Source organism: Mycteria americana, chromosome 7 (genome assembly GCF_035582795.1).
Source record: "Mycteria americana isolate JAX WOST 10 ecotype Jacksonville Zoo and Gardens chromosome 7, USCA_MyAme_1.0, whole genome shotgun sequence".
Lineage (NCBI taxonomy): Eukaryota > Metazoa > Chordata > Aves > Ciconiiformes > Ciconiidae > Mycteria > Mycteria americana.
This window is the reverse complement of record NC_134371.1, coordinates 20,780,084-20,802,530: the sequence shown is the minus strand read 5'-3', so window position 1 is coordinate 20,802,530 and position 22,447 is coordinate 20,780,084. Positions and strand designations below refer to the sequence as shown.

At 45.3% G+C, this 22,447-nt stretch overlaps 1 protein-coding gene across 1 annotated transcript in view; it reads right to left on the bottom strand.

The window, feature by feature from the left end:
* Positions 1–1,397, bottom strand: part of CUL3 (cullin 3) — a 58,343-nt gene extending 56,946 nt beyond the window's left edge. Inside the window, exon 1 of the mRNA XM_075507335.1 lies at positions 918–1,397. Coding sequence (XP_075363450.1) covers positions 918–983 — 66 coding nt within the window. The 5' untranslated portion in view covers positions 984–1,397. The remainder of the gene's footprint in view (positions 1–917) is intronic.
* Positions 1,398–22,447: the final 21,050 nt, after the last annotated feature.

Here is a 22,447-nt window from a genome sequence, read left to right as displayed (position 1 = left end):
CAGTGACTCAACTAAGTATCTTCTTTTTAACGTGTACACTGATGAACACATACACACTTCCTGGCAATCCTCTGGCAGACTGAAGCTTTTCTATTTCTCTTGTTCCTCAATGCCATTAATAGTACTGTAGTTGTTATTCTGTTGTAAGCTTTAATTGAACCAACTGTCAAAACACAGCAAGCTTTATGGCAGTATAAATTAATAATCTGGCTCATTCCCCTCTGTAACTCAAAGGGATGGCATGCTCATGGCTCTACCGAACATGCATGAAAGTTACCTATGCTTAGATGTTTATAGTAACATCTTCTGAACAGCTGGCATTATGCCACCTAAATCTTATAATCATACGACTTATAGCCTCTTTTACGGAGTGGAGAGTGAGACAAATTCACCAAGAGGAAACTCTCCAGAAGACATAAATAAATACCCCCCTCCCCCCTTCCGGGGTTAACGAATTTTGTTGATGTAGGCGTACAGCCTTCGACTCCTTCTCTGAGGCCTTTTCCTTGAAAACAAAGAAACCAGCCCCCCCCCCCATGCCGTACGTGGATTTTCATAATTGATTTGCTTGACTGATGAGGGAGACGATAATCGCGGGGACCAGTTCCTCCACCTCCCACTCGCCGTGCGGCGGGTAGCACTGCTCCCCCGAGATGCAGCTCCCGCACGTTCCCCCCCCCGCCTGCAACTCGCACGGGGGGTGCCCGAGGCCGCCGGCCGGCTGACAGCTCACCCCGCGCCGCTCGCACCCGCGGCCCCCTCCGAGGCCCGAGGCCGCCTCTGCCCGGCCCGGCTCGCCGCCCCGCGGCCCCGGGCACACGGCGCGGCTGACAGGGCGGCGAGGCCGCGGGGCCTGCGGGCAGGCGGAGGCCGAGGCCTTGCGCGGCCGCTCAGCCCAGCCTAGGCCCGGTACTCACAGGGAAGGCTCGGATCCGCATCTTGGTGTCCTTCCGGCTGCCCGTCCCCTTGCTCAGGTTCGACATCTTCGGGCCCGGCGGCGGCGGCGCCTCCCGTCCGGAGGGGCGCCGGGGGACGCGCGGCGGGGCGGCAGACGCCGGGAGCGGGGCCGGGGGCCGGGCGGGGGAGGCCGCTGGCGACCTTCGCGCCGGGCTGCGGCCCCCGGGGCTGCGCGGAGGGCGGGAGGGCCGGGCCGAGCCGAGCCGGGCCGAGGGGGGGAGCGGCGGGGGAGGCGGCGGCGAGGGGCGAGGCGGCGGCGCAGGCCCCTCGCTCCGGCGGCGGCGCTTCCTTCACCCTCCTCCTCCGCCGCGATGGCGGACAAACATCGCTCAGTGCGCAGGGCCGAGCGCCCCCCCCCTTCCTCTCCCTTCCCTTCCCACCGCCCAGCCAGCAGCCAGCGAGAGACAGATCCGGCCGCGGCGGCGGGCGGGGGCGGCGGCGGCGGGAGGGCCGCGGGGCGGAGCGCCGCCTGAGGGGGGTGGGGAGCACCTCTCTGCTCTCGCGAGGCTTCAGCCGCTCTCGCGAGACGGCCGGTCGGCCCCTCCCCGGCGGGCGGGGCCGGGCGGCCCCGAGCTGTCACCGTCTCGGCGGGCGGAGAGGGGAGGGCGGGGAAGGCGCGCGGGAGAATAGGGCGCCGCTGATTGGCGGAGAGCGACGCCGCGGGGGGCGGGGCGGGACGAAGCCAGGCGGGCGGCACGTTCAGTCAGGGGCGGTGGGGCCGGGGAGGGCGGCGGTGGTGCCCGCAGGGAGCGTTGTGCGGGGCACCGCTGGCTTTATTTGGGTTTTTTTTTGGCAGAGTTTCCCGCCCCGTCGATATCCCCCTTCTTGGGCTTGTGGCAGATGTTTCGTTAGGGTTAAAGTGCAGGTTTTGGCACCCGTACGGGGAAGCGTGAGTGGCCTTCGCAGCATTGAGCGAGGCTTGAGCGCTGCTGCAGCCCCACCGGCCTGTGGAAAACGGGGCATCGCCCTAGCCCTGTCCCCACATGGACAGCACCAACCCCGTGTTTTGGCTACCTGGTAATAACCTTGCTATGCACAGCTAAAACGGAAAGGCAGTTTGTTCCTTTTCCTATTCTTTACCCTTTGAAGTCTTCCGGATGTCAATTCTGCCCCTCTGAATCATGTCACCGGTAGGCGTATCCCTCCGCGGAGGCTCACAGAATGGCATGATGCAAGGAGTTTTTATTTATTTATGTTTTGTGTTTTCGTCACAATGCATGCCTGAGAAATGAGGGTGCCACCTGAGGCAACGCTTATATGAGCCCACAGTTAAATATAGGTCATTCAGGAAAGCGTAGTTGCTGTAAAAGGCAAGAATGTTTTGAAAATGTCAGATTCTCTAAGTTAGTAGCAGCATAGTACCTGTGAAAGTTAGGCTGGTCAGCCAGAAAAAATCTAGGTCCCAGTCGCCAGGGAACTAACTGAAAAGTTAGTGGATGAAATTGAAATCTGTGTCAAAACATGCCTTGCTCAACATCCCCCAGAGGAAGTCTGTGGCATAGCCAGGAAGATAATTTCTTTTAGGTGACTCTTAAACTGGACTCTGAATACCAGGGCATCTTGTCATGTACATTTCGCATCCAGCTCCTCTTACCTCTATCATTACTGTTTTCCTACAGGTGCCTCTGTGCAGCACGTGTCCTCAGGGCACAGAAGCAACATACCTTCTCTGAGCTAGTTTACCTTCTCTAAGAGTAATTTCACCATTTTTGTCTCTTTGAGTTTGTTACAACCACTTCCCATTGGGACTATGCATGTTCATATACGACACATTTTTTAATCTCCTGATCAGAATTAAGTATATACGCCTGGAGAAGATGTTATATAACAGCAACACAATAAACAATGATTGCAACATGACTATGCAATACAAATCAGTCCTTTTCAAAATTACAGTATAGTCAAAATGCAGATGAAACGAAGATGAGATGAGAAGGCAAAGATTGCCATTTGTTAATGAGACGAATATGGCTTCCACATTGTTTCAATATAATTTCAATCTTATTTCTCCTCCTAAGTGCTTCCTTTGCCAAATGAAGACAACCCCTTATGTTAATATGGGGTTTTTTTCCCATTCTGTGACAGCTAAGATTAAGTCATGTGAAAAGGTTTAGTTTTGACTCTTGTAAAAAGTTTGCAAAACTAAAGTAAAAAGTAAATATGTACTGAAACAGTTTTCATTTTGAAAATGTTACAAGACTACTTTTCAACAAATTTAGCGCTGTTTTCAGAACCCAAAACTTTCCCCACAAACTGTTTTTGAGGAAGTGGCATTTCTTCTTTCAAGAAAGAAGAAAAAGAACAACTTTTACTGTATCCATTACTGCAGATTGCTCTGAATTAACTTCTCTAATTACTGCTTTTGTGCTTCCTCTGATACTGGCCTTATGCTTAGGGCAGCCCTGGACCACCAGCCTCTTGCCTTCTCTTCATCTAAGTTGCTACTAATGCACATTTTTATCTAAAAGTCCAAAAAGTGCTGACTCACTCTGAGTTGCTGTTCAGTCCAGCACAGAATGCTCAACAAAAAATAAAGTTACTCTCCTACCAAGTGATCTCAATTCTCATGTCAAGTAGCTTTATTTTACGCTGTGAGCTTATAGCTACAACACACTAGCATAAGTACATTGCTAGTTCTAACTTTATTACTAAAAGCCAAATTTGCAGTCTGAGCCTTCTTTTTGTGCAGATTTATGACCCGGTGGGGATATCTACTATATAGAAAGTCACCCGTAGCTCCTCCCTTCATGTCTGAGGTCTGTTCTGTGACTGTCCAAGGTAGAGACAATTACTATTTTTTTAGTGCAAATTTTCTATTTCCACACATAACATACAAAATGAAGTTTCGCTAAAAATTGTAGCCTTTGAGCTTACACAAAGAACTAATTTAGAGGTTTGTTAAGTGCTTATAATGTTAATTCTAGGTGGGTCAAAGCCAGAAGGAAGACAGGAGGGTGGAGAAGGACGGATTAGCATAGGAAGAGTTAGCCGCCCTGTTGCTTAACTGGGTCATCTGAGCTATCTCACATACATATCTTATGTATCTTCTGTTAGTCCGGCAGTGAAATAACGGTTCTTGTACAGAAGAATGGTTGCCCTTGTTGGAAAGTTCACATCTGTGCATTGTAGCAGCCTTAAACACATCTCACACACAACCACAACAACATGCAGAGGTCTGAAGGCCCCCAAAATAACTTACACTGTGCAGAGAAGAGCTCAGCATTATCCAAAGCAGTCATTTACTGGTTTTTTTCTGAGGTCCTATCAGTTCTCTGATTTTAGATATTGATGCTATCACTAAATAATAGTGGAAGTTGCTCAGGTGCCTGCTAATCCATACAGAATATTTCCACCTGAATGACATGTCACCATTTTTCTGTCAGCACAAGAAGGATGACCCTTTTCTTTGACTTGTGTATCTTGAAGATGGCAACAAATCTTTAAGTGTTTAAACACTGCTTTTAAATCTGATTTAGCACTTACCTTAATCATGTGGAGGGTGGGAGAAATTTTAGAAGAATGTGAAGAGTACATGACATTAGAATCAATCTAAATTTATATTTTTATAATCAGGCTTTTAAAAGCAGAACATGGCTCTTGTTTACCTTACAGAAAAATATTCTCTATATACCTGTGAGAATATGATTTCTTTATTTCAAATGGTGACTTTTTCCTTGGTGAGGCTTGATTGTGCTCCACCAAAGCCAGGAACCAAGATTTTTTTTTGAAAGTAAACATCACTTCCAAGGAATAATACATACATATTTTCAGGTCTTCCTTACATATTCCCTCACCCCCGCAACCATCAGTGATAGTTGACAATTTAAATACACAAGCATAATGAAAAAAACGTATTTCTGTCACAGCATGAAACAGAATGACGGCATCGTGGTCTGCAGAGCACCTCAATGCCTGACTGCAAACACAGGGGTAAGCATTTCAGGACTTGACCTCACTGTAAGGTCCTACTGCAGAAAAAAGGAAACAAAATAGCATTTGCATATTGTGGTGGGAAAAACAGTGAGTTCTCTCCCTTTAAAGCCCAGAATTGGGGGGGGGCTTTTTTTTTTTTTTGCCTTTTTTTTCGGTAAGTGCCTGCATCACTTTGCATGTGATGGTTGCTTTCAGATTTGCATGAATGATATGTGACACAGTAACCATGTGTATAAGATAGATCTCTCGCTTTCCCGTGTTACTATTTTGGGAGATACAGTAAAAAAATAATTCTTTTTGTCACAATTTCTACAACCTGAGGAAAAAAATTATTTTTTTGTAACAACACAGAGATATGCACCAGCAAAACAAGCATCCAATGAATGAACCACAGGGTGTTTTTTAATAGATTGTATCGAGGATTCTGCCAAAAGTAGTTCTGCCAAAAGCAGAATCTTACTCCAAATCACTGAAAGAACAACAAAACTCAGGACAACCAGATAAATGTATACTTTTAGTGCCTTAATCCCTCCCCTGCATATCAAAACAATAACTGACTGATTTGTGTACAAGGTTCATAGATTACAAGAGGTACAGGGACAATAGGGTCCTGTAAAACCATAATAAATATTCAGAAACATGATTTACCAGGGCATTATTACATTTCTCTTCAAAGAAACAGAACAATTTCAAGGCACACTGTTTCACATTGTTTCTATCCAATTTGGGACTTCTTCTGTTCTTTCCTGCATGTCCTGGATAAAGAAAAAGCTTGTTTTTATCTTCCTCCATCACTGCTTCAGCGGACTTTAGGGAGAGGTGTAACTCAACATAACAAAGCTACCAGCATATCAGGTAGATCGGTAATTTTGGAGGGGTTTTTGCTCTCCTTTCTTCCTTCTACAGAAATAATGTAAATACTATCTTTTTTTTTGTAAAAAAGGAAGAGAGTTGGGTTTTATTGTTTGTTTGGGTTTGGGGTTTTTTTACGTGGTGGAGGCAGTGGGGGTGGCTGAGAGGCCTGGGGGTGCAGTGAAAGGCTGTGGAGGGGCAAGGCAAGATGGAAAACAGGCAGCATAAAGTTATTTGCTTATTCCCTCATGGAAACTCGTTGCTTAGAACATTTGGCTGGGCTGTGTTTAAATTTAATTTCTGTTGCATTTAAATGCCACCACAAATAGAGTAAATAGTAAAATATGACAGTCTAAACAAGTCAACAGTTTCAAAATTAAAACAGACTAAAGTACTTTCAAATATTCTTGCAAGCAGGAAGAAAAAGAGATGTTGAGGTACTATCTCAACCCTATTTTCTCTGTTAGTGACCTGACTTAGTAGATCAAAACAAAACCCTTGGTAATGTGCACAGCTTAACCCATGCTCTCCCTTAGAGCTCTGTGTATCACTTTCCATCCCATCAGCCAACCCAACAGCAGACTCCACCACCAACGTGTTGCACAAGATCTGCCCTTAGCGCCGGCGGACTCGGAGTGGACTGTTTACAGGCAGTGTGCGGAGGACTGGCAGGAGAGATGATGAGGTTGCTGTAATGAGCACATCATGTAGTGGCACATTTTAAAAACAGGTCTAACCAGACAATGCACATAATAACCAAAATTAATGCCGTCCAACCAGCACTGGCTTCCCTTTCAGTACCTGACCCACTTCAAGATTGTTGGAATAATACGTGGAATAATAATGAAGTCCCTAAGTCAAGTCTCAGTTCAAGTGCAAACTCACATCTCTAATGCATGCCTTGGACAGTCATCTTGCGCAATATGACTGCAAAATACATTGGCAAACTGATGGCCTGTAATTCATCAGCACTGCAGCTTCTCTTATGGCAGCAATTGCTGTAACTACTGTACCATCGGCTTCTTTCACACCCTGCCTTGGTCTCTGTCAAACAAGGACTACAGCAGTACAATGTAACTGTATAAATGCCTGTGTGCTCACTACGCTGCGACTGTTAGCACAGGGGATGCTATCACATTGAGAAAAGGCAGACTTATGTTACAGCCCCATTTTCTAGCTGTGAGACCACTGCCTCACTGTCAAGTGGAGAGCTTTTACAGGCTTTCAGCAGTGTGACAGGAGATTTGGTCAGAGCAAATCTTTTGTGCAATGCTCACATTACAAAAAAAAATTGTGCTACAGCAGTTGCAACCAACAGTGAAAGCTGCAATGGTGCGGTCAGACAAATGGTTCAGGTTCAGAAATTTTTCCTACCGCATCACAACAATCTGCTCGTAGAGGGGAACAAGCGTGTACATAGTGTGTCAGAAGATGGCCTGAAAGAGCCAGACGCTTCAAAATACTCGAGGCAAATTTTCAGAAAAAAAAAAAAAAGGTTCTGTTACAAACCACGGAAGAAAATATTGTGCACAAACCCAAGTGAAAGTTAAAAGGTTACGCCAGTACCATCATACTACACAAACACCTACCAAAAGGTTAGGGGTGACCTGATCTTGGTGTATAAAGCACCCACGTGGGAAAGTGGTTTCTGAGAGTACTGCCATTTAAATCAAGCAGGAAAAGACAGCTCGACAAGATGGTTGGAAAGTGAAGCAAGATCAAAAACAATGCAACACCAAAGGTAATTATTCCTTAAAACTATTTACCTACAGATGTGACAGATCCTTCATTATTCAACCTGTCAAATGAAGCTCAGTAACTTGCTAAATACCAAGTCGGAGTCCAAACAGGTCGAGTTTTGTCAGGACTAGCTAATGCCACTTTCTTCCAAAACAGAAGCTCTGGATTTACGGAGGCACTCGCTTCAGTAGTAATACCATCAGCAGCTCTTGGCACCATATACAGATGGGGGTGGGTAATATAGCTATTTGATAGCATTCACCCACCGCTTTGCTGTGGCATACACAATGCTGGTGGAGAATACGTGCTCTGAGAAGGTTGACAAATTTTTATTCTTATGAGATCTAGCTTCTTAGTACCAATTCAGTTTCTTTGGGACTGGAGGAAGTTGCTTTTAAAGTTGAGGGAGAAACACGTTTCAAAGTTTTCATGGTTCCACTCACCAGAGGTTACTTTATTTGTGGCTGTTACTGACTTTCATGCCTCAGCTATTTTGATGTTTCCTGTTAGCTAAGTAACAGAGAATTGGTCGCCTTGCATACTTAAAATGCCTGTACATTTGTAGCCTTTTCACATTCAGGTAAAAACTCTAGGTTTCCCACGTGGGAATTTCCTCTTCCTAAAATATATGCATTGTTTCAAAAGTTACTTCTGCACAGGAGAAGTCTCTAGCCAGCTGTAGTTTGCATACTTTCCAGGTGCTTTACACTGCCATAGAAAGCCTTGGGCAGCAAAGGGACTAATCTTCAGTCTCGGGTCAGGTATTTACGGAAGAAGCAGCTGTGCCAGTTTAAGATGTGACTGACATCCAGATGTTTGTCATCGCTCCACAGCAGCTGTACAGTCAGCCCTATCGCATAGTGGAGACTACTGTATAAAAAAATCAGTGTTTAAATTCCAGCGGAAAGTCAGGTGGGTAAACTCACTTGACTCCTACCAGCACTTACTAACCTGCTACCTTTGCACTGAAACACGAGGGGTGCGCAGATGATTTATTCTGACATCTGAGCTGTACCAGGAAGAGGGTAATTTCCAGTTTATGGGTGCGAATGGATGTCTTCAAGTGCCACAAAGCCATCTCTACAATGACCACGTGACTGTAGCCTCAGAAAACAGTCATTATTTTAGAGGCTGCTGGTAAACATCCTCTTCCAGATCTGACTCTGTAGGCTAAAGATGCCAGGCATCTGCAATGGGCATTCCCAGAAATCAGGGCTCTTCCCATAGCTCCATAAATTGGAATTGTGCTGCTGTTTTCCTAATCTGCCTGAGACAAAGTGTGCTGGTTAGTGCAAGCCTGCCTTTGTCAGCTGCTTGAACTAACCCAGCGGAACTTGCCTGAAGCAGGGTAGTGTGCATTTATTCCCCTGGCTACACCTTTTTGGCAGAGTTGTGCCTGTGGTAGCTCCTGGCTATGGTGAAAATGCAAAATTGGAAGTAGAGGGAGCAAGACTTTCAGCAGTCAAAGGTGTTTGCGAAGCGGTAATGGCACATGACCACCAAGTATTTAAGCACGTTGCATAGTACAGATGTCCATCTCTTTAGTTCTGTGTAAAAAATGTGAAACATCCATGAAAAACACAACTGTCCTTCAGCCATTAAACAGCTCTCAACTCACAAGGTTGAGTTCAATGCAAAAAGTGATCTTTTAACAGATTTTATACCATGACAATAAATTCAGACAAGGTGCCTCTTTAACCTGTAAGATTATTGCTACTATCTTTACTACACTGTTATCTAAGGGACAAGAAACAAGACCCATATCCGGCACCAGACAAGCACAAAAAAAATAGACAGTCTTCTACAAAAAAAGCTCACAAATGATGTAGATACAGCAGGTTATGGGGAAGGTGTGGCAGGAAGGAAGGTATATTTTCAGGAATGGGATGATGGTTCTTGGACTTTCAGTCCGAAAGGAGGCCTAAAGCAAATGAGAAAAAAAAATCACATACCAGATATCTTGAACCTGCTGTGAACATGCATGAGATCACCTATGCATGCATATGTCTCCATGTGGAGAGTCCAGTGGGCTTGGTAAATCAGGCCCACATGTGCAGAGCCTGGCTTTTTGAACAGTCATGACATGGATGCAAGGTAAGGATAAGCTTTTGATGCCAATGAGTTATTTGTTTTACCTTCAGGAAACACCTAAATAAATAATGTCCTCATGAGAGGGCGTGGTATGTTAATACTTGATAGCACAGACCCACTCCCATGAAATGGCCACAGTTTCTCAAGACATTAAAAGACAAAGTGCAGAAAAAACAAGATCATAATGGATGAAGGGCTACATACACTAGAATAAAAATCTATATGCAAGGCCATTTTTCCCAGGATGGATGTATCAGATGTATGGCAAAATCTTCCTAATATAAATGCAGTGTATATTAATAAAAGTTCATTGTTACTGATGTACTTTACACAAGCCTGCTACGCTGATTAAAAAAATAAAGATATTTGAACAAACAGTAACAGCTTTTCCAGGTGGTACTTGGGTTGGCAATTGCATTTCTTAGTGTCTCTTTCTGTCCCAAATTCTTTCTAGGGATTGAAATCAGTTATGGCCAGATCTCAAGGCATATTTGGCTCCAGCTACCTGTCTAAGGGATGTTTTATTCATGTCATTACTAAAACCACTACTTTGATTTAAAATGCTGTTTGAGAGTCTGCAGGTTCTGCCCATATAGCATAAGACAAGCAATATTCCTCAAATGAGCTACGTTGTGCCTAGCACTCTTGAAAATAATTTTTTATTGCACATATCCATGATATTCCTTAATTTGAGCAAACGGCAAGTTTGGTACCACTGTAAAGAAAATCTGAATCTGTAAAACACTTCTGTTTCAGTATGGAGAGAAAATACTAGTAGTAAATTTAAGATGGGCAATAAGAATTATTTCTGGAATATAATTTTCTTCTTCTCAGTTCAATGGGATCCTGCCATGTCTAGCTGGGACTGGAGGAATAAAAAAAAATTCTGCACATTACTTAACTATAATCTCTCTTTCCTACTTTTCTGTTTCTTCTAATTGAGGAGTTGTAACAACTAGGGATAGGCACGTGCTATCCTCAGAAACCTTTTTCAACCGATAATATGGATTCGGTTATATGCTTCATTACTGTCCATTGGTTTCAGGACTGTAGTATAAAAAACCAAAAAGTAGGTGAAAATACAAACCAATCACAATATCCTGGCATTTTCAAAGTGATACCATTTCATTTTTTGATCAATATTACTTAACATTTCCTTCAATTTCTGTCATCTCCAATATGCAGGACAACTGTGTGTATACACATATATTAGAAACACTTCCCATTCGTTTGTCTGTGCAAAAAGAGTGTTTATCACTAAGGCTCCAGCCCCTGCTCCCTGAGTCACTGAGCAAATATTTCCTCCAAGTTCAAGAGGTGCAGCAGCAGCGCCAGTCCCCTCCCGGGAGGGCTGTCGGAGGAGTACCGGGACGGCGGCACCCGTGGCCGCTGACTCGCTGGGAGGCAGCAGGGCTTCCTCTCCTGACACCCCTCTCCCCCCAGAGCCTTGAGTCCTCCTGGTGGGGTGCAAGGGGGGCTGGCAGCCCCTGGGCGGAGGGGTCCAGCTCCCCTGTCTCTCAGCAGCAGGTTAGCAGAGGAAGGGCCACCTCCGCCTTCCCATGGCCCCGTGCAAACGCACCCACCAGCAGCAGCCACCTGCGGGGAGAGGCCAAGGTATGCCAGTGCCCCAGTTTGTCTGCCACCATCTCTGCGCTCTAGAGGGTCCGACCAAGAGCGGGCTGACCTACAACCCTGGCAGCCAGGTCTCAGGCCTGAGCATTTTTGAGCATGTCCAGTGCCAGATCCAGGCACCGAGCGCTTTCCAGCTAGACAAAGGCACTGAGCAAGGTTTCCTTTTTTTCCCCTTTCATTTTCTAGAACATAATCATTGATCTAGACACCCAGAGTTCCCCCAAAAAAGGCCAGTGTCCTTTTGCGACCTTGCCATCAATCCACCTGCCTTTAAGAAGGCTCTTAATTAACTCGCAAGGGTTTGGGTTCACCTTAGCTAAAGACCTTCAAGAGTTCTCCTCCTCAAAGATTTCCAATTTTATTCTATTTTTTAAATCAGGTAGGCATCTTAGCAGAACAGGAATTTAACAAATGTGTGCATTAATGAAATACATGTGGGATGAATGTTAACTGCAAACCCCATCTCTACTACCAGATTGTTCAGCAAAATAAAAGCGAGTGAATTCTAGGATAGTCCCGAGATGTTTTAGAAATAACAGGAGCAACGCTTGTGCTATTTTAGGCATTTCATTGTCGAAATGCTATCACACTTTAGCAGCTCCTAGACATCAGGCAACAGTTCAGCAAACCTCGCTTAGTTTGCAGATTTCTTAAAACCAGGAATGCCAAAGATTTTCCTTCTGCCAAATTAGGTGAAGTCATCCAAACGGAAAGGTGTAAATCCTGTCCTCTTGTGTACTCGGTGTCTCTAGCCATTCTCAGGACCTGGCGGAGACAGAAGTTGCCTGCTATTAGCAACTAGAAAAAGCAGGAGGCAGAATGCCAGCTTCTAAATTAAACAAACAAAAATCCTTTTCTTGTTAACTTTTAAAGACATGTATATTTCTTTCACACCTAGTGCTCAATACATGGTCAAGTTTAAGTGAGTGGCTGGAAAAGTACCGAAGACTTATATATACTTCCATTGCTAAAAGAAAGACTGCATTTTTGAATGCATCCCAAGGATCTATGAAGGCATCCCGTGCTCCATCTCCAGGACAGCTGGACTATTAGATGTTGGGAAGATTTTTGATCAGAGTGGAAAGTCCTAAAGATCATTTCACAAGCCCCATCAATCAGCCTAATGCTGGCTCAGTTGCTGTAGCAGAAACATGTCTAAAGAATTTTTCAATTAGTTAGAAGGGTGATTCACTTCATTGTAGATTTTCACTCAGGGAGAATGGCATGGGTTTGTTTTGGTTTTTTTTTTTTTTAATTTTTTATTTAATGCTGCTTTCACATTTCAGAGCTACCCTGACTTCAAGGACTTATCTCAATGAACAGTCAGACATCCAAAAAAGCCCTTAGTCAAATACATTTGTTACCCTTAATAACATATTCCAAACACTTCATCGCCATGGGTAAGAGAACACATATATAAATGCATTTCTGAAAGGGGGGAGAAATTATTAAAAGTGACTTGTTTATTGAAGTTTTGTGTAATGTATAGCTGGTACATCATATATAGGAGCTGTGGTATTACTTACCACATACACTCAGGTCCCAGTAAATATGGTACTGGGCTGTTTAAAGGGTGACATATGATGCTTACTAACAAGAAAACATGTATAGATGTCTATGAGAAGAAATGCTATGATATTCCAGAGTTGCTTTTTAGTATTTGTAGGAAAGCATCCAGAAATAAGAGAGGATCATCAAAGTCTGGTTCTCCATGCCTTCTGCCAAACTCCTAAAAAACTTGCTAGGAAGCCAGCATGGTCTGAAGAGGGCTAAATAGCTGAAAAAAAACATGTAGTGAAATAGATGCAATTCTTTTCATAGGGAAAATTAATTTTCTAGTGATATTTCTCCAGAGCCCAAACCATTAACACTCTATGTCTCTCTCTTCATGTCCTCTTCCACTTCTCCTCTCTTTCCTAGATATTCGCCACCAAAAAAAAAATCCAAGCCAGCCTTCCCTGCATAGAAATCTATACCATACCAACCAGTTCTTTATGTAACTCTGCCAAGGTCTTTCCATGCATGTCAGCATTAGCTTATGACATTATTTTTAGGATTTTCCCTTCTGATCAAAACTCTCTGCACCAGCCTCTGTGACTTCCTCCTCCTGTGCGCAGCTGCCCCAGTCATCAAGGTCTTTGAAACTGCCACAGCACTGAACGCAAACCGGAGCAAGGCAGGAGGCTCTCATTGCTGCAAAGTCGTTACTTCTGCCAGATGTCTTTCTTTAAAAATATATTTATACACACACACACACACACATATATACACATGCATACATATGGGTTTTTTTTATTCTCAGTAGAGAGTTTTAGTTTGCTTACCAAAAATACATGGCTTAAGACCTACCTCCTCATATGTAGCACACATATTACTGACACATATCTTAAGGAGGCCTTCTAAACTTGAAACTTAAACATTTAATTAAAAAGTAACATGCCTTTCAGGCCTACTTGCACATGAAATCCATTGGAGCCCAGTTGCTGCATGTGGCGAGACTGTGCCAAGCTGGCTGTCAGATGCACACAGTGCTTGATCAGACTCATTGCTGACAGGAGCTTCATCCAAGGTCTCATTTCTGCAGCCATAAGGAAAAAAGACACCTACTTCAGGTTGGCAGGAACTTAGCCACTAGAGCGGGATTTTTACTCACAGTGTTTTCTCCTTGGTATTACGTGATGGGTGGAATGCAGAGGATTTTGCTCTGTGTTTTCATGAAGACCTGTGGCAATGGCAGAAATTGTCATTCAAGGATTTCCCAGGCCTACGAGAATGACTTGGCTTGAAGGATTGTGTGTCCAAACACACCGATTACCCAACAAAATTTATTACTTTCCTGGTGCTCATCAGTCTTAGTCCTATGAATCAAGAGCTCTGTTGGGTAATCCTGCATCTTAATTATATTTTGGTGACATGCATGGATTTGAAAGATTCTTCAGGATTACTTTGACCACAAAGTGCTCTGGTGCTGGATGGCTGTTCAAACAGCTCTGCCTCATTTTCCCTTTGTTTAAGCATTGTGCAAGGAAATATTTGCAATGCACAAGAAGATGCAGGGGTCATAGGAACAATCCTGAACGTGGGACAGATTTTCAGACAGTTACACCATAAGCAGTGCTTGTCAGAAGAGCCCAAAGCCCAGGCAGCCTCCATGACAGCAGCGACCTTGCTGCTCAGGGCCAGGCGCTGTTTTGGCATCAGAATATTCCAATGCTATTCCCATCTCTTCCCCCCAAAGCATGGGAACCAAGGCATATAGCTGAGGATGTTAGCCTATATTAAAAAAACAGCCTCAAAAGGTAGTCTAATATTTCTTGCTCAGTTAACAATTCTCTCTCCTTAGGTGTGGAAGCAGGCAATGATATCTTCTCTTTAATGCCCATACTTACAGGTGAGGCGAGAGAAGACGTGCTGCCCTAGAAGGCCCAGCAAGTTCCATACATAAAACTGCATTACAATTTTGGTAGCTGGATGTTGCCACAGGGCAAAATGAGGAATGAAGCTGTTGGCTTAGGGGCAGCAAACGGAAGTCTGGTAAGCAGTGGAAGCCAATGTAACTTAGAGTCTGTCATCTCAATGGCCAATCCTTTGAAAGACGTGTTGCTATAGATTTGGGTTGGCTTTACCTGTGATATTCCTTCCTGCATCTCTGCTTTCAGCTGTAGTTAAGATTATAGTAACTAGCCTATACACGTTACTGGACAGCAGGATTACTGTTGTTTTTAATGTATTACACCATCAGGCAAGCTGTTGGGACAGAACAGCTGGACAAGTTGGAGCTAGCCTCCTCCCAATTAGCTGCTTGGTGGTTCTGCTTCTCAGTTAGAAACTCACATCTCTCCAGTTTTACATTTGTACTTGCTTATTTCTGCTGAGAAAAGAAGGTCCAGAGTACAGATCTGATGGCCAGCAGCTCTGGAGTTATATGCTGGATCATGTCCCCTATACCCCATTGCACATTGCACCCCTTTTCTATTCTCCCTTAGGAAAATGCGGACGCCACCATTCACCTGCATTACAAATATCGCTTGTACGAGGCTTTGAAGAGGTGGTACAGCATACTCTGGTAACTGATGTTTACTTTACACAGTGTACAGGCCCATCAAGCAAAAATAAATTAACATTTTAAAACTAATTCACAAATTAGTTTTAATCTATTTCTTACGAACGCTGCTACTGGCAAAGGACTGTGAGGATGCCTGGTCCTTCAGGCTCCTCACCAGCCTGGCAGTCTTTTCTAGCAGCTCGCACATACTGCATGCTGTGATGGCTATGCTGTGTGGCACAGATTTTCCCAGTCAAGGTTCATTTGGAGCTGGTTTGTTTGCATTGCAGTGCTTCAGAAATACTCAGCTTTCCCTTTCCCAGAAGGCTATTCTGTCAGAGTAGGAAAAAGAAGGGAGAAAAGAAAGTGGGAAACTAGCCAAGCAGCAACAAAGGAGACGAGCAAAGCCACAGCATGACCCTTGGGGGGCTGCAGACACTGCTGTGCATGCAGCAGAGAGGACAAATTACTCCAACAGCAGTGCGATGATCCTGCCCGCTTTGAAACAGTTACATGCACGCAAACCAATTACAGCATGCTTGCTGGCCACACAAACAAAATACAGCGCGTTTGCTGTCTCCATGTTATTCCATGCAGCCAAAGTTAGCATTGCACCTCTGAGCTGTAATTCGTATTACAGTACAGCTCCTGTTTTACATGCATATACACATCATCCCACTTCACTAATTCCATAGCCATGTCCCACCCTAGCTCTTGTCCCCCACCTCCATGAAAGACCAGGACTTGGCTTTCCCTTGCTTTCAGCAGTGAATGCAGCAGTCCTGGTCAGGAAAAAAGGAGCAAAGCTGGCACACACACAGCAGTAAGGGGTTAGCTGCAGTTGCAAACTATTTTTTAAAAGGCTGATGACATGTCCAGATTTTGGCAGCTTTCTGCTATGTCCATTGTGAGGTCAATGCCAGTTTCCAAGTGTATGACCAGTCTACACGGGAGCATGGGACACACGCACACTAACTGGCCAGTTCTGATCCTACAAGTGGCCTAGAGCTGAGCTCAAGCTATTTACCCCGCTTCTCAGACAGCTTTTACAGTTTTTGTCGAGTTCTTTGTAGCTACAACTAAACTCCTTCATCCAGCTGGGGCAGAACTAGTTCAAGCGAACTAGAGAGGGGTGCAGGTATATGATCTTATTCTAAACAAAATAGCCTTTCAATGAAACAATTCCTCTTAAAATAAGAGAGAGGCGTTTATTCCCTAGCCTGACTCAAAGACACGCTATATAGAACCATTTTTGATGAAACCAAGATGGTCTACGTCAAGAATGGAAAACACTGGGTTTGGCAAAACAAATTATCAGAGGAAAAATCAATCTCGAGGGGAATTGCTGGAGATCTCAAGTATACGTAGCTCCACATTTAATATTAAAAACCTCAAAATCTCAGTTGTATTATATCTAGTATTCATATCAGTGTAAAACCAAGCACAAATCCAAAACCAGAACAAAGACTGCTATTGTCCCCAAATGAAGCCGTTAGAGGTATTGGATAGCCACAGCACATTATAAATGGACTAAAAAGGTACAGTGCATTTTCAGTAGCTGTAGGACTTTATTTTTTACTATTGCTAGTTTACAGAAAGGTACTTTCTGTTCCTGAGGATTAGTGTAATCAGCCACAGCAGAAGTCAGACCAACAATTTAAACTTTGGGGTGAATCTTTCTAAATGTCTAATGGCTAGCTGTTTTGGCTATATTGTTCTGACTTGTGGGGAAGGACCTTCCTGCATTACAATATAAATTCGTTGTATAGAGATACACAGGGAAGACAGAATACACAATAAACATCAGAAAGTGCATCAGAGGGATCATTCCTCAGGTTTTCTTGGTAGTGTAGAGCTTAGCTCTTCTCCGCGCTGCACATTATCTCAACAGACTGTGCCTTTCAAGTTTGTTTATCATTGATTGAATGGAGGGGGTGGTTTAAGGCTGAAAGGAAAATTATGGAGATTTTTGGGTAATCCTCCGAAGGGATTCGCCAGAGTGACAGCCACTCCCCCATCACACGATGCAGCCGCACTCGTCCCTACCCAGCCCTCCAAGGACAAATGGCTGATGAGTCAGGATCATCACCAACACCTACAGTTTCGAAAGGAGAGATCAAAAAGGAGATTACAGTTGTAAGTGGAGATGCAGAAAACACAAAGCTACCTTCAGCTACTTCTTACTACATGCTATCAGCCAGTCTGTATCTGAGTTTCTTATCCCACCAACTCACCCTACCACAGACAGGCAGGTAACTTTAACTCTCCAGTTAAGCCCTTAGCCCTTGTAGAGCCCATTACAAAAAATAAAGCTGCTCTAACAACCAGCCAGCACGTATTGCCTTCCTCACTCCTGATCACGGCATTGCTCCCTGTGCAGGAGGAATAGGAGCCTTCATCCCCCTGTGCCTTTAAAGACCCACAGGCACACACTGGGCACGGAGGCAAGCACTCCATTATTTCAGTCTTCCTTTTCCTTCTGCTTCACTAGAATCTAAATTTCTTCCTTAGAACTTACATTATTTTAACTTGTTAGCCATCCTTGCTCAGACATTTAAAAATTTCTGGTTAATAGCCGTTCTACTTGACAAATCTACAGAGTTTCCTCACAGCTCCTTAGTCGCCTTTCTCAGTCCTTTGGCCTTCTCTTGCATGACCATCACAGATTTCCACCTGGATTTTCCAGGAGAGTTTACTACTCCCTATTTAGCACTCCCTAATTACTTACAAGCTTTACTTCTCTTGCTTAAGCAAGGGAAATTTTTTGTGTACCTCCTCCTTTCCCCGAAGCGCATGGCTGTCAAAGCTCAGGTCCAATTCTTCTTGGGGATCATGGGAGCTGTAGTCCTCTGAAAACTGAGACCGTGCTGGGCTTGTGCCCTGCCTAAAGCTGTAGGACAGTCTGTCCCTATTGACAAAAAATCATTCATTTCTTCCATTCCCTCCCCGTCAGTGTGGTAAAGGGCACCTGTGAATAGGTTTTGGACCTGAGCTGGTAACTTTTCCCGACACTTTTGCAAAGCCAATTTAAATACCATGGATCCAGTCTCCCATCTCCAGCTCAGCTCAACAGATAACCACAGGAGCTGGGGTTTTGAAAGCTTTCTTGAGGGTAAAGCCTGCACTAGTACAATTTCATTGCTGTTGAGTTAGTCTACATTAACAACATTTAAGTTTTGCCCAGGATCTTTAATAAGAATTCAAATATAACTGTTGGGGTTTTAAAATATATATTTCAAAAATTGGAGCCATCCAAACTATGCAGGGCAGCACATCTTCTGTGTTTATTTTTATTCCTAATCTAGACTCTACATCAGCTGTCCTCATGGTTTGGTAGTGTGAAGTACTGGAAGCCTACCAATACATATATATAAAACTTCCTTTTTTGTTCCCATTGATAGCAGGACAGATTCTTTCTCTGTTTGAGTCACTAAAAAGTCACTGTGCAGGCTAATTCAAGACAAATGTGAACACCTGATACGTGAACAATGGATGTGAGGCTGCGTTTGAAGGAAGTATGCTAAAAAGGACTGCGTCCTAGGGGTCTTCAGCAGGAGAGAGTGCTGGCAACCACTTAGAGAAAGGATTCTGTTACTGCTGTGGTATTTTGGGCTCCAGACTGCAATGTTTAGAATGTGCTCTGCTCAGACGGTTATGGGAGCAGCCCGTCCACCATGGCAACTAACATATGGCTTTGCATTGCTGCTAATAATCACACAACAGAAAGAAAAAGAAGTAAAAAGGAGGACGTCCTTGCATACACAGACTATGAAAGTCTATGACTGCATTCTCCAAGGCTGTAACCAGAAATTATAAATTGCTATATTGCATATTTTCACTTCTCATCTAATTGAAAAAACAGTGTATGCAGTTTTTGCAGATAGCCCATTTATTTTGCTGAACTACCTAGAGCTCAAGGATGCTGTTTAGTACTAGCTGGGTACAAGCACAGCAAAAGGCCAGGGGAAATTGGCTCTTGATGTAATTATTTTTTTGTCAGGTATGGATGAGTATCTTTTTTGCAAGGCCACAGCACCCCCTTCCTGAATTAATGGATCTTTTGCCACAAAGGCAGAAGAAATATAAGACACACTTGCTCACAAACTGCCGGGAAGGTTGCAGAATTTTGCAGGGTTAGCAGCACGGTCCTTAGGCTGGTGTTTGGCTTCCAGACACATCACTTCTAGCAATTTATAAGGGGCCGATGCACTTGATCAGTAGTTGACCCCGTCATCAGCACTGGGCACCAAGCTGGTTATGGGAGGAAGGATAGGCTGTGCACAGGTGAAGCGCAGGGCTTTTAGGACATATTTCAACTGAAGGTATCCTGTGCCCTCGCAACGGGGCTTAGCCGCACAGGATAGAGACCAGGAGAATACCAGTGCGCAGGTCTGTCTGAACTTATCCCCATCCACCCTGTGTGTCCTGGGAAGCAAGAAACCCTCTGAAACAAAAGACATCCTGCTCCAACCTCTCCTTTACATACCCAAATACACCTGCTCCACTGCCCCTGCAGCAGGTGGCAATTTGTGTCAATGCCAGACCACTGCAACGGGCTCCAGTATAGACTGAGAGACCTGAATACGCTGCGCCAAGAGAGACCATAGTCACTGTCACTGGAGCACAGCAACAGATTGGGAAGGGGAGTATTGTTGTCTTCATTTTACACAAAGTGGGCTGAGATACAGAAACATGTAGGGTGTTCTGCCTTTGATTAAAGACTGGTGATTATGCACGGAAATAGCTGCTGATCTCAAAATTCTAGGAAGCACTGATTACATTGTGCCAAAGGAATAAAGAAATTTTGAAAAGAGTCACACCGGAAGCGTATCATAGGTTTTTCTCTCTTGCTTTCTATTCTCTTACTTGGAAGGCTTCCGTTATCCAGCTGGAGATGACAGAGGTGGCTGAGGGCCCATCACGGGCCATGGACTGCGAAGGGCGACCAGCCCGATGACTTGCACACAAACAATCCTGACTTGAAGATTCTTTATCCAATCTTCTCTCATAACGACAAACAGACCTGAAAAAATAGCAGGATGAATTCACTAACCAAAGAAGGGCTAAAGCAATAGCGATAAATTCAATTCCAGTATGAGCTACCTTGTACAATATAGATTTAGTATACAGATATTAATTTGAATTTTGGATAGCTTATTTGAATTGCATCTCCAAAGCTTTTCGATAATTGCTAATCTTTGTTACCAAAAATCATTGGATTGCTTATTTAGGTGTTGCGCATACCATAGGAAAAAGAAAAGCTACTAAAGTACTAGAAGAGAAGATACTGAAGTACTTTATTTGGAAATCCCTCCAGTGATTCAAGTTTTATAAACCTGAAAATTAGTTTTATTTATGTATAATAGAAATTAATTTATAAATTGAAGGCAATAAGCAAACCCATACAATTCTTAGCTGGTGTGGTGTTTATTCCTCTTCCATTCCCTTTAGCTTTATCTTCCTGATTTGTCATTTCTGGTGTCAAATTATTTGCATTCCTATCAACAGCAGATCTACGTGGGTAAGGTTTGCACGCAACAAAATCAGTAACCTCACAGCGAGTTACATGTGTATTGACGGCACTGACACTCATGAACTCCTAATCCGATTATTTTTAGTTACTCTGCAGGCTGCGGTAAAGCAGCGAGCCCGGCCGTGCGACTGACGCGCTACTTGCAAGGTAACAGAAATCAGGGTGTCTTCACCCTCTCGGGGGAGAGCCGTACACCTGCACGGAAGGCAGCTCTGCCGCGGGCGGCCGTGCCAGAGCGGGGCGCGGGCTGCGCGGCCGGGCCGGGGCCCCGGCTCCGCCGGGGAGAGGCCCCCCCCTAGGGGCCGCCGGGCGGGCGGCGGCGCTGGGGCCGGTGGGGCTGGGGCGGGCGGGGCCGGGGGCGGCGGGGCCGGGGCGGGCGGGGCGGCGGGGCCGGGGGCGGTGGGGCTGGGGAGGGCAGGGCGGCGGGGCTGGGGAGGGCAGGCCGGGGCGGCGGGGCCGGGGGCGGCGGGGCTGGGGAGGGCAGGCCGGGGCGGCGGGGCCGGGGGCGGCGGGGCTGGGGAGGGCAGGGCGGGGCGGCGGGGCCGGCACCGCCTCTTGCAGAGCCGCCGGCAGCGGGCGCGGATGCTCCTCGCAACGGCGGTACGGACAGCAAGCCAAGAGCTAGGTCACCTGTCGCGCTGGCGAAGGTTATCTCCGACAGGTGCATGTTTAAATAAATATTTGATACTGTCCAGGAAATACAGAGGGGTTTGCATACATATGTCTATGCTAGCCCTCTGCACGCAGCTGCGGGAATACAGCGGGTGTACGGGCTTTCATTATTTCTCTTCTCCCGAGCCTGGCTCCCGCCAGCATTTGGCTGAGCAGACAGCTTCTGAGAAAAAGACATGGTTTCTTGATCAGTGAGATCTCGTGAGAATCACTAGCGTCTGCAGGATGGAAAGGGTGAGGGGAGTACATGGGAGGCGATGGGGCTGGCAGGAGGGCTGTTATCGTTAAAAAAGCAGCACCCGTGCCCAGCGCAGGGCTGCCGCCAGGGCTGGATGAGCCCGCTGAACGTGTATGGCACCTGTGAAGAGGACTGAGAGATCGGAGACAGAGCAACGCATACATCTCGGAATCGCCGCTGCACGAGCAAAACCCTCCCCGCCAGGCCGGCACAGAGCGCTGGCTCAGTACGAGGGCCCCTGCACAACCCCTGCACCAAACAGCAGCAGCAACACAGGGGAAACAGAGCTTTCACCAGGCTGCACGTGTGTGTGTGGCTGACAGAACAGAAGCTTGTCTTTATCGTGGGAGAGTGTTTTTTCCCCAAACAGTTCTCCATAGTTGCCTCTCAGGATTCACTCTCAAAAGTGACCTACAAATAGTTCTTCCAAAAATAAACCTAGGAAATAAGATAACTCTGCCAGGCACTGAAACTCATGAACTCATTGCATCTAAAACCGATCGCCGTATTCCTGCTAACGTCCCTACTGCTGTCCTTTCCTCTCAGACAGGCTGGTCAGCTGCAAACACCACCTGGACGACGGGCAGTGGTGTGCAAGTGGCTTCATCTCCTGCTTCTTGTCAGGCCTACGGCAGCAATGCACTGCTCAGCAGCATCCCCCAGCTGAACGAAAGATGTTGCTTCTCCCTACAAACCTCCTGTCTTTGGGCAAGCGTGGTTATTGACTCCACCATTACTGTTCCCGCTCCGCTAA